Here is a 13,356-nt window from a genome sequence, read left to right as displayed (position 1 = left end):
GGATTCCATTTCTTCTTTCTAACAAGCTCCACCCAGCCTTACTTGCCCCTCCCCCTCCCCTAACCTTTCTCCCCCTTCTTGAAGCCTGTTAACTTATTTTGTGTATGTTTTTTACACCAAGAATCAGCCTGAACATGCCTGAACTGCCCTGAAGATGTATGGCTCTTAAAGGAGATTCAGCAAATTCAGGCAACCAAGAAAAATCTGCGGGAACCTATGAACTGACATGAATCTCACTAGGAGATTCTCAGGACCCACGGATCACTTTTAAGAATGTTTGCCCCGTCTTAATCGTAGCCTTTAGCCCCTGACCAGTGGCTAAAACCTTCCTAACCGGCAGTAAAATGGAGGCTGATTCACGGCTGTGAACTGCACGGTTGTGAACTCAGACATAATGTTGTGATAAATTCTGTTAGCCACAGTCCCAGAATCATACATTCAGATTAGTGACTGTCCCTGGGTGGGTCTACACATCATACTATTGTTTGAACAAGACCCCTAAGTGTCCCAGCATTTTAAATAGCAGTGCCCTACAGCAGAGCAAGGGCCGGAGATGGGGCACAGCAAGGAAGCTCAAAAAAGAATAACTACTGTGCATGAGGCAAGCATGCTTTACAGGGGAGGAGTCCTGCAACGAGAGAACGAGCAGGAAGGGGGCACGTATGCATGCATGCAACATAAGAACAAACTAGGGCCTGGCTAATAAACCATGCATATGATGCCCACTGAAAGTCTTATACACATTAATTGTTGTCACCTGCTGAAAACCTGACTGGATTTTATTTGGTGTATCAACAAGCCCAGTCTATCTTTACAGAATGTGGTGCTGCAGTTCTGGAGCAACCTTCTCACAGAAGTGGCTGATAGACCGGAACTAATATTCAAAGGGCACTGTCGCAGACAACGTGGGCGCATGTGGGTCTAAAAGAGGCCACAAGCCATGTGCAGCATTGTATAAAACATCCAAATAAAATATGAATAATAATAAAGATAAGAAAAATAATAATACCAGGTTTTATAAAGCGCTTAATGCCAGAGTTGTCCCCCTTCTTAACACTATTTAAAAAAAGCTGCTATTATTACCAAATGTATTGCTTCTCCATAGTAAGCTGGAAAATGAGTAGACCTGATGCTCCAGGAGTGGTGGATGCTTGCAGAGCCCTCCCTCCCCCAGCTAAGAGGCGCTAACGGGTAACAGAATTTGCTGCGTTCGTTGACATGCGTGACTAGTGGTGGGCAAAAATGGGACGCAGTAGAGACCACTCAGGCAGAGAGTGTCATATTGCAAATTGGACAGACATAATTGCACTTGAGGTTCCTGTCGTGCCATCAATTTCTAAGCTAGGCCCAGAGTAGAAGTAACTCTTTCTATTGCTTCTGCTCATATATTTTTAGATGAAACCTGGCCTGGAGCAAGCCCCCAAAAGTCCTTCAGAAAAAGAAGTAGCAAAAACGAAAGCCGGTTTCCAGACACAGGTACGTGGATGCACCATGATTCATGTTCAGTTAAGATAAATCTTTTGTGTAATACGAGATATCATCATACAAAAAAGCGAAATAATTTAAGTTATGACAACAACTAATATAGACTTGCTGATAATCCTTGTTACATGCAAGCAAAATAAGGCTATGGATCAAAAACAAAGGACACGCCAAGAGCTCACCATTATTATTGGCGTACACAAAATGGCTTCTGTGGAACCTATGCAGCAGTGAACTGCACACACACAAAAATCCAAATATGCACAGAACAAAGCCGTACAAAGGCACTCTGACACAAGTTCCTGGGGGAGCGCCTTGCCTTTTGTTGGTGTGGTACTATCTAGGGTTGGCCAGGCGACGATGTGTCAACACTGTCATTTGCAGCCATGTTTGCCACTTAAGGCAAGAGAATAATGGGCCTCATTACAAGCATGGTGGTCCGGGAACTACGGTACCAGTAAGAATGCCGGTACCGTAGTTCCCGGACCGCCACACTCTGAATGGTGCCGGTGCATCCGACGTCCCATTCCCATTCAACCCTGTGGGTCTGAATGGGGATGGGGAGTCCCTCATTGCCGGCACCTGCAAAGGGGCAATTACCGGGTCCGCCAAATCGGCAAGACCCGGTAATTGCCCATTCGTGGGTGGCAGAAAAAAATGGATACCGGCGGCAGCCGTGCCTGTGCTACAGGCAGGGCTACCGCCAGCCTCGTAATGAGGCCCAATGTCCCTATGAAGCCCCTCATCTGGGATGACCTTGGCTTCCGGATGATATCCACAAAATCACCCGAGTAGCGACATTTAATCAAAGCTCTGAAATCCCATGTTCACTCAATCAGCTCCTTGTCTTCTGTCCCCAGGGCCTCTGGGTTTGAACTGTACAGGGAGCCCAAGACAGTCGGCCTCTGGTGTGTTAATCCCAGAGAATTCATCGCCCCTAAAGGCAGATCATCTGTGCCAACCAGTGGTTGGAGTAAGATTCCAATGCAAATATATATTGACCTCCTTGTAGCCCTGGTGTGGCTGTATGGTGCTCCACCGTAATCTAGCCTTGCAATGGCCAGAGTATGGTTTAAAATTGTAGCTTTGAGGGATTGAGATTAAAAGTATATTTTACTTGCACCTAATTCATTTGTTGGTTCTGAAACTAAGTCGAATGCCAAAGTGCCCCCTTCATACCCATGATAGCCATCTAGAAAGAGTTCCTATCTTGGGCTATGTGAAGGCATCATGAAGTAAGACACAGACAACAGACTTAAAGTTCAAAATAAGAAAAATCATAAAATTAAATTTTAGGATGTTCGTGGCCTAACTTGCCTTATGCTAAGGTGGGATTTCCCTACCTGAACAAAACTAAGGACAGTCTGAGTCAAAGAGTTCAACTGAAAAGTCTGTCTGTGTCCAAAACCTATCCTTGCCCACAGAACTAAAACTAAACAATATATAGGGATGTCAATTATGAAAGAAATGGTGTTCCACATAAAGTCCTGAGCTTCCCTTCCCCAAGTTCAAGAACGATCACAAAGTCTTAAGATTACCTTTTCCAAGTTCAATACAATACAGTTCCACACAATCCTTGTGGCTCCCTTCCCCAAGTCTCAAGCAACACAGTTCAAAGGCAAAGGGGTCTTGAGGCTCTATCCTCAAGCCAGCACTTGTAATCCATTAAGTCTCAGGGTTCCCTTACCCAAGACTTCAACGTGGCATCCTCTGGTTAGCCTTACCAGTCTTCTTTAGTACTTCTCCTTGGTTTCTTTTACAATGTCTTTTAGTTTTCCTCATTTACGGCTCAGTGGTCTACGTGCAGTTGTCAGACCACACGGTCCAACCTTCACAGATCACGTAACCAGGAAACCCCCCAAGCTCTTCAATTCCCACAAGTTAAACAGCACGTGTTCCTGTGCACAGATTCACATTCATTTGCCAGGTCTCAGCCTGTTGACTTTAGGGGCAGCTTCACACTTTCCTGATTTCTCCCAGTTGGCCTCTTGGCTTTGGCCCCACTTGTCACACCTCTCTTGCCAGGCTTTGCCCTTGTCGCACTGTTACCAGTTATAAAGTTCATTTCCGGTGGTCTGGTTCATACCACACCTTTTGTTACCCTTTTTTCCACTTGCATTATTTTCTGCATAGTGCTTTTCAAACAGGCACTTTCCTCTTAGCTTCTGTTCGGCATCAGCTTTGCTCACAAAACATACAATTCTGTAATCAATATGCCTACTTTGGCATAAGTTCCAATTTTTATTCGGTTTGGTATTCAACATATATGTTTCAGCACTGTTTCAAGTTTTGCACTTAATTCGGTATTCAGTATACGCAGTTCAGGGTCGTTTCAGGTTTTGCACTCAATTCGGTATTCAATATCTGCAGATTCATTAATGTTTCAAGTTTGCACCCAGTTTGCTATTCAATACATGTATTTCATCATTGTTTCAAGTTTTCACCCGCTCAGCATTCAATAACTCTTAACCAGCACTGCGTTACTCACACGCAGTGCTCTAGAGGCGCCCCGGCTCCAAGCGACTATCCCGACACTCACCGGTATATGGTTTCCTCTCCGGCAGTTCCGGCTGCCTTCTTCTTGCTTCGCCGGTCGACGGACTGGTTCCTGCAAGCCCCACTTGCACTTCTGCAGCACCAGCCGGCGTCCCTGCCTCGTCACACAGACGAGGACTGCGTCTTCTTCCTGCTCGCTCGCAGATGCTGCTACACGCAGGCCAGCACGAGGCTCCCACTTCTGTGGAAATCCAACAGTCCACCTGTCCTGGGGGCTCCACAGGTTTCCTCGGCTTTGGCCGGCGTCCTGGCTTCCTACGGTTGCCTGTCGCTGCCTTCTCACAATATCTGTCTGCAACTGTGTAGATCCCAAATACGGTGCACTTTTTTTTCATAATGCATTAACTGCAAAAACCTATAGGGCCTGCTTCATAAAGCGTTTTTCAATGGGAAAATCCCACTGAAAAGCGCTTTGTGAATCAGACCCATTGTGTCGAATGTTAATATGCAGTCTGCCACTGCATAGTGATTTCATTCTGAGTTTAGCATTGATTTTCTGGTAATTAAAGTTGCTCATTGGCTTGTGGAATTACAGAATCAGAGTAACCCCTTTGAGAAATCGTGACTCTTTGGCGAATGTTCTAAATCTGCATCTTTCATCCTCTTGTTCGAACAGCTTCTTACACACAACCACACGCGCACACACACACACTGCAGGCCTCCAACTACTCCGGTGATATACTCAAATCCTGCCTATTCATTGGTGGGCGCATCTTGCGCCTCAATCTCGGGGGTGTGTGGGTGCGCGCGTGCGCCAGTGTGTGTGTGTGCGCGCGCGCGTGCATGTGTGTGCGAGAGGCCACATTAATCCTCAAGGCTTCACTCACTGGTTCATTGTGCTTACTATTAACACTTGTTTGGGGCAGGGCGGCATCTGCCAACCCGGAGAAACCTTAGTTTAGACGGAATGATACTGGGCTTGGAGGTAGTAATTTTGAATTCAAACCTGATACTGTCACTTTAGAGGCCCTATTGGGCACACATTAACTTTGACGATTTATGTGACTATACAAGATACAAGTGGGTGTGCTTCATATATGAACGCGTTTAAGCAAGCATACTTAGGGTGTAAAGTCTTGAGGTTGACAGGCAAAGCTAAATCCTAGTGTCAATCTATTTAACTAGGGTGACTACACATCCTCTTATTGGGGGTGGCAGTGTTGTTTTTTTCACCGATTTTGCTCCTGTCATGATAACATTCTGCTAAACATTTAAGAGCTTTAAATTGTAGGAACGTATTTGGAGATAGGTATTTTGTGGCAAAGATTTTTAAACTAATGATGTTTCCCATCCTTCGGGGTACATGAAGTATTTACCAGGTGAAACTGTCGCATGTCTCTGTGGTTTATCTGATGGTTTTCATACATGCATTGAATGCCTCTTTGACATATCTGACAAATTTGCATGTGATTACAGTCTATCCATTGTGAATGACTTCTGAATGTAAATATTTAGCAGAGCCCTAAACTGTAGACAGTTGCCCTTGATAGACCGATTTATACAAGCCCCTTAAGGGCTGCACCCAACAGATGATAGCTAATTCCCACGAAAAATGTGCTGCAGCAGTCACATAGTCACTGACATAGCAATCCACCCTGCAACTGAACACTCAACATACGACAACTATCATAATGTTACTACACTAGTTATCGCTGCTCACAACTGAACAATCACTTGATTTATGCATACTATTACCATGCAATATAATGGTCTTTTTTCATGACTGTTCAGACTACAGTCGACCAAAGGTCCACTCACCCCACAGCGCTTGAAACCCCTAGCAATATGCTGCTAAACATAACATAACACATCAAAGCTTCCATACAAGAACCACAGATACTCTGGGCACGTGGTTTTTTAAATTTTATTTACTCTTAAATGATGCTGCATTTACGAATGTATTCATTGTATTTATACAGTCTATATATAACTTTTCTTTATTTTAGAGTATTCCATCTCATCAAGGACCTTTGTAATTGATTTATTGATCTCTGTTTTATTCCCTAGGCTTCAAAACCTTCATATAGGAACAGTAACCAGCGCACACCAGACTCCACAAACAACAAGGGTGTTTTGTCAGAACATTGCCGGTTGTATTTCGGAGCCCTCCAGAAGGCCACCTCTGTGTTTAACAACAGCCTGGGTAATAACCAGCCTCCCGAAGTCTTCATCGGTCACAGCAAACTCATTATTATGGTTGGGCAGAAACTGGTGGACAACCTTTGCCGGCAGGTACAGGAAAACGATGCCCGCAATGACATCCTATGCCGGAGCAGCCAGCTCTGCACCTTGTTGAAGAACTTAGCTGTGGCCACCAAGACAGCTGCCATACAGTACCCAAACCCAGCCGCTCTGCAGGACCTCAAGGAGCAGGCCAACCAGCTGGCCCAGGAAACACAGCAGTTCCGAGCATCTTTGGACTAATGCTGGGCCTCTGTTTCCTTTCGGTTCTTGTGAAGAAACTATTATCGGCAGACTGTGTCGGTTGCTTCCCACGGAACGCCAAGCCTCTTCCTTTCCTCTTACAGTGCTTGCCCGGTGCACTAAGCATAGTCCACTCCTTGCTATCCTGCATACACTGAATCGTGGAATTTGGTGAGGAGACACAAAGAATCATATAACAACCCCGAGACAAACAATTGCTGTGAGCTGGACGCTGATCCCTAAAATGTGGGGGCCCACTCCACCGCAGGGCACCACACTATGCCCCTCATACAATACAATTCAGTCTGGTCATCGTGCTCTTTTTTCTTACGCATGAACACGTTTGGGTGGTCCTGAATCTAGCAAACATCGCGTTTTTTAAATTATGGTCCAAAAATATAAACATCCACGTCTTTGGGACTCGAAAGAAATGTAAATATATGCAATTTGTTTTGTTTTGATGTGTCAGTTCTTTTGTCATTGCTGTCGCAGCTGTGTTTTTTACCCTCACAGGGTGACTGAACGTCTAGTAAGTTACCAGTTTACTACTTCTCTAATGTGCTGTTTTCGCTTCCCTCCTTGTGCTGCCATGGCCTATTTTTATCCTGCAGTTTGGCGGCACAGTCATGTGGCTCACCACCAACCCTTCCATCTTCTTCCATTACACCCTGGCTGCTACAGGTTTCTGTACTTGTTAGAGGATGCTGGAGGTGCAGGCTCAAGTACAGTGTTTGATCCTGACTAATACAGACCAAGTTTGAACCCAGCATTAATATCATAAGCGCCAAAGATCACCAAGTCTGGTAACTTCAATGTGTTCAAAATATACCAAAAATTGTGGTGAGGCCACTACAATGGCAAAACCAAAGTGACCCAAAGAGTGTTGAACCTACAAATAGGGAAATGGACTGATTTCTAACAGTGACTTGTCTCTTAAAGATTGGCAGAGGTGGCGCAGAGTCAGTCGCGTGTTAGGATCCTCCCTTCTCTTATCCACTGGTACAGGCCTTTTGGAGGCCACCACCTGTCAGGAAATCTTAGTAGCTGCAAGTTGACTGCTGTTCCCGTCAATTTCGTTTGGCCAAATGTGTCTGTAGTCATTGATGCCCAAACTCAGTCACCACAATGATGGGATGCATTACTGAGTCGGTCACAGTGCACTGCGACTGTAACTTGTGATTAAGGGTACGTCCACAATGTCATATTTACATCCCTTTATATTGGAAGAAATCAGGTTTGTATAACGGTCCCGATTCCCAAAGATTTGCACTGCAGCAAATAAAGAGATGCCGTGAGCCTCCCTAATTCACAAAGCCTTACTGGAGACATCTTTCAGATGCTCATGTGCAAATGCGAGCCACAAAGATGTCCTCAAAGAATACCTCAGAAATGCTCCCGGATGCTCCAGATTTGCTCCATTGGTGGGCTTAGTGAAAGGGGCATAAGAGCAAATCTGAGATGACCAGGGCATCTCCTGATTTGCGCTAAAGCAAACCTTCGAGAAACGGGCCAATTGACTCCTTAATGACGTTACAAATGAAAAGCACACGAAAGACGGTAGATGCCAAGCTTCTGTGAGATGTAAGTGGAATGTAATATAATATAAGGCGTCTGAATATTATGTTTCATAGTTGTCTAAAGCCTGTGGATTCAGTGATTGTAAACATGTTATCTATTTAAATGTATGGAAATTACATGCCAAGCCAATATGATCCTGAGATGGAACAACCACTCTTTAGTTTGGACCAGAATTGAAGATATAGTTTGCATTTTGCAGTTGTAATGAGGAATATATTATTTTGGTTGTTCTTGTCCCTAAACGCTACTTTTTGCGTAAACGGTACGAGGTGTGACATTCAGTTAGTAGTAATGCAATGCATAAAACACTGTGTCTGATAGAGTTGTAGTGTAAGTTGTGTCCCCCCTGTGTACTCCCTTCTTCCCATCTGACTTTTTATGGGTCCCGTAACAGGTCAGTGTGATAATCCCAGATATTCCTCCTTTGGCACAAGCAGAAGCGAAGTCCTACCTACATCCATGATGAGGGACACACTAAAGACTGTCGTTGCGTCAGTCACGAGTGAGTGTAGATAGTTCAAGCATGAAACACTAAATGCTCAGATGGCAAAAGCTTCATGCCCACAACTAACTACACAGTTTACTCTATTAATCAAATGTTACTTGATAATACCACTTCACAAAGCACAGGTTTAATGATAAAGTGAAGGAAGCCATTTTGAATACAAAGATTTGAGGATGAGTGCTATTTTTCTGCGTGATGTCTCATTTTCTTAAATCATTTTAATACAATATATGTTGTCTCCCAATGTAGGTACATTCATTCATTGTTTGGATAGCTGAATGGGCTCTTGGTGCCTCATGAAGAGCACAACTGGTCTTCACACTATCTCAGTTTATTCTTTCTTGACTTGGGTACAGTTTGACCCCTGCCTGTGGCGTATGGGAGTTTAAACACTGAGCTGGAATTATGTTAGTGACCTTCACGCTATGCCATTTGTACATGTAGCGTTGATTCCATTGCTTGGCCTACAGGTGTTACCAGGTCAAAAGGAGTTGCTTTAATAATTCTCGAAGGGCCACTTGATACGTTATTATTGCTACCAATGTGGACGTGATCATGTGTGCAGCTATCGCACATATGACACCTTCTGACATGGCTTATGGAATACCAAGTAACAGCAACAACAGTACAACAGCAACAACAGTAACAACTCCTGCTAGCTGGAAAGGATTAATACTTTTTCCATTATGTGAATGCCTTTTTACCTTAATCACTTTGTTTGAATATTTAAACAAAATGCATGGAATCTATTTATAGAATTATTTTTATTTCTATTGGGAAGAGAAGGTATTTTCCATTGATCTGTAATTTGGCAACATAGGCAGCAAAACCATACTTGATCATTTAAATAGCAGCACGCGGTTAGGTGCAATGAGAGGAGCCACTTTTATTTCAAATATTATAAGAGCTTACATAAAAAACTCTATACATTTCCAATGGCTATTATGTCTTCCCAATGCTCCCTTCCACTCGACTGTGAAGTACAGGACTTAAAGGGATATGTATGTGACGATCTAAAAATAGGCATGTATTCGTGGAGAAGAATATTAACAACATATCAATTCCGAAAAATCTATGTAAGCAAGGAATGTAACAAAAACTGGAAAGTCTTAAATGATATTAATATTTTATTTTTATATGGTGCTAAAATAGCAAAGTACATAAAGAAAAATATGTGCATGCTAAATATGTCTCGTTGGTGCTATTCGCACATGCAGACATTTATGAAAATATTGCCCTAGTTAAACTAAGTATGTATTCCTACAAAATATCTGGCCCATCAACGTAACTTCTATAAGAAGCAATATTTGAAATTCAAAAAGTTTTCTGAAAAATGTCATGACGTTTTAAGGCAGAGCTTATGCCTAGATTAGGAAAAATATGTGAAATGCAGTGACTTTTTAAGATGCCGACTTTTTGTCCTTTTTACTTTTAATGTTTTAATTTTTGTTTAAATGCACTTTTTGTAAATGCAATAATAATTATCACATCACAGTTCTGTTGAAGCTATTCTATGTATTGTTAATAATTCTTTGTGTTAAAGTTTGATTGTAATTTATTTTTTCGAAACAAATAGTATTATAGTAATAATAAATACAACATTACATGAGATTTATGTATATGACTGATAAAGGCTCATAAATGCAATATATGGATATTGCAGTAAATGTGTTTTGGCCTCAATGTATCGTAAATTCCCATAAGAGCTAATACATCAGGAAAACTCGATTATTTGAAGACAGAAAAATTGATGTAATTTGGGATCTGTATTCTCATATGTGTGCAATTCTTAAATGATAGACCTTTTTCATTCAACTATAGTTCCTTGATTACAAATGGTTGTCATTGTTTTTCATTCAGAAGATTTAACCTGGTCTCATGTTCACATTTTTTAAATAAAATTATTCTTATTCTAAATCCCTATTTTTACACAACATGTTTTAAAAATGTTATCTCGATATTTATTTACAGTTTTGGCAAATTAAGGGCCGACAGACATCTTTCGGTCTAAATGAAAGGATGCATCGTACTGTTGTGAATCTGTAATCCTTTTTTTGTACACATTACCAAAAAGTCCTAATGACCTCCTGACCCTGCTCACCACTCATCCAACTGACCTGAAGAAGTGAAGAGCTATGTTTTGATATCATATTGTGCAATATTTAAAAACGATTAAAAAGGTGTTTTGTCAGATCATTGGTTGTAAATCAAGAAGTTTTTCTGTCTGAGTCCGCTATGAATTCTGACACGTTAAGTTGGACATCAACCAAATTGTGAATTTCTTCCCCATTTGACTCCAGGGGGAGACCCAGGCTAAATGTGGTCAGGCCCCAGGACCTTACATTCAGTGTTGAGGCTTAGCCTCTTTGCACATAGTCAACAATATAAGTACAATACTTTATCCGAACAACAATACATATCTGTAATAGCAACAACATAAAACACGATAACAATATATAATGATCAAAATACAAATATACACTTTTAAAACATTAAAACAGAATCCATTTCTAAATTAGATATGTTTTAAATTACCATTAGATACATACTGTTGTTATTAAATCAATTTCATGTGGGATTTGCGTTTGTACCAAGCACAATCTAAGAACTTTAGATATGACATTACCACATCTTGTCTAAATGACAATTTACAAAAGGATACATTTTCCCAGCAACCTAATATTTTGTTCTTATTTATTTATTATTTAATTATTTGTCTATTACGTGTCATCGCCCGCAGGCATCAAGGCGCACATCAACACAAGGCGTTTCAAGAAATAGGACATTACATAGAATAGAACTTGGGGCTATTAGTCAAATAGAAGCATTTCAGGCACTTTCGGAAAGCCAGCCAGCATTTTTCCTGATGTAGACCTATAAGGGAGGCATGGTATCACAAGCATGACACTGACACAAGAGGTACAATTTCAAAACCTTTATTCAGTTTTCGGAATTTAGAAAAATTCCTATTCTGCCCTAGAGCTACGATGGGAGTAGTCTCGATCAGAAAATAATAAAGAAAACAGTCCAAGTCTGTCTCTGTCAAATCAAAATGACCTATACTAACAAAACATAATGCCTGTCCTAACTCTTATACAGAAGGTGTGTAAAGGGAGTTGTGTATGCAAAGGAAAATCAGTGCTATAACATAACAAATCAAAGTGGCTGTGTCAGCTCTCCTCCCCATGTTGGACAGCATGTAGAAAGGCAGCCCGCGTAGACAGGATGACACGCTCTGGCTCAGGTTATCAAGAAGCAGTTCAAAACGTGGATCGAGGCCCGCTTGGCCTTCGACTTTAAAGTCAATGGATTTGCAGTTCACCAAAGTTCTTTCACAATTTAACAAACGTTCATGCAGGTCTCCCCCGGTCGGAATCGGACCTCTCAAAACCAAAGTTTAAAGCAAAACGTTCACACAGGTCTCCCTCGGTCAGGCTCAGACCTTTCAACCACAAAGTATATGATTCCACGTAGATCTCCCTCAGTCGGGCTCGGACCTCGCAATCACAGTACTAGCAGAGGTTCCCTTCCCCTAACTTATCACACTTCCGGTCTCCATCAGTCAGTCTCAGACCTTTTCCTGATGTCGAAGACTTTCGAATGTGCAAGGCTTTTACTATAGACCTCCGCAGGACCACTTCGACTTTTCCTTCAGCTCACACTCTTTTGTTATTTGCCCCAGTGTATCTTGGTCTGCTTAGTTCAGTATCGTAAGCACAAACGTTCAACATTCTGCATTTCACTTCGCCTTTTGCCATAATTAATTTTCACCATTATGCTTTTTAGAGTTCATTCACCTGGTTGTTTTATAACAAAAACATTTCACCTCTCGCTGGGACTTTCGAATGGGCTACTTCCTTTTGCCGGACCATTCCGCTACTCTGTATCGCAGACTTCACAAGTGATCACGACAGGTCTGCCTTCCTTCACGTCTCATCCACATGCGTGCATCCTTCAATTGTGATATTGTTGCAACCTCAATCCCTCCTTAGCACACACTGGTCTTTCATGTTGCTTGCCAACTCACCGGCTATGTGCAATACTTTCTTGTGTTTACAGTTTTTAATTCATGAGTGAGGTTAATACCATGGGCTTGGCCTCGCCTCACCAACTCTGTCGTTCACCCGGGAGGGTCGCTGGTGCCCTTGAAACACAATGCAATCTTATGGTGTGTGATTTGGCTTTCTCTTTGTCTCCTTCTCGTCCTCCTGGCAGCAACAACCACCTGCAGGGAACTTCAGGTTTTCTTTACCCTTGGCTCTAGTCCCTCGATCTGACACTCTGCTCCAGTAGGTTTGCCTTTGCCCCGGAAGATCTACTCCTTCTCGTGCTTCACCTTGCTCAGAGTGAGTCTCTATGTTCCGCCTTTTATCCATGTGGGGAGAGCTAATGGGTATCAGATATATGTGATTAAAAGTCATTTGCCTGCCCAATTAGCAGGAGTTGTCCAATGTAATGTGTAAGGTTTAGCCTCTTCACTCTCAGTTTCCCTCTTCCTGGGCCCAGTGTTTGTGCAGAAATGGGGGGTAGTTGGGATGTCAGAGAATCCTAAAAAATAGGATGGGTCATGGGAATGGAAAAGGGGGGAGTACTGCCTCTCCCCATTGGTCGTCTCACCCCCACTCCCGGAGACCCTCACCCAGGTGATCCTCCCGCATTGGTCCACCCCCAGGGTCTGGATTAAAGACGTTGGCCATGCCCTGGCCACCTGAGAGAGAAATCCTGGGGGACTAGTGGGTGAGACACCCTTTGGTTTCTCACAGCAAGGGGTTCCACGCCTGGCCTGCCTGGGCTGGAAAGGACCACCCATT

At 42.7% G+C, this 13,356-nt stretch overlaps 1 protein-coding gene across 3 annotated transcripts in view; it reads left to right on the top strand.

The window, feature by feature from the left end:
- Positions 1 to 10,739, top strand: part of CASS4 (Cas scaffold protein family member 4) — a 144,377-nt gene extending 133,638 nt beyond the window's left edge. For 2 of the 3 annotated variants that reach the window (XM_069651118.1, XM_069651116.1), the window contains 2 exons: positions 1,396 to 1,476; positions 6,046 to 10,739. In XM_069651118.1, coding sequence (XP_069507219.1) covers positions 1,396 to 1,476; positions 6,046 to 6,462 — 498 coding nt within the window. In that variant the 3' untranslated portion in view covers positions 6,463 to 10,739. The remainder of the gene's footprint in view (positions 1 to 1,395; positions 1,477 to 6,045) is intronic. The other variant, XM_069651117.1, reaches the window with a different exon arrangement.
- The last annotated feature ends 2,617 nt before the right edge of the window (positions 10,740 to 13,356 follow it).

Source organism: Ambystoma mexicanum, chromosome 3p (assembly GCF_040938575.1).
Source record: "Ambystoma mexicanum isolate Mex_15411 chromosome 3p, UKY_AmexF1_1, whole genome shotgun sequence".
NCBI lineage: Eukaryota > Metazoa > Chordata > Amphibia > Caudata > Ambystomatidae > Ambystoma > Ambystoma mexicanum.
This window is presented reverse-complemented; position numbering and strand designations above follow the sequence as displayed.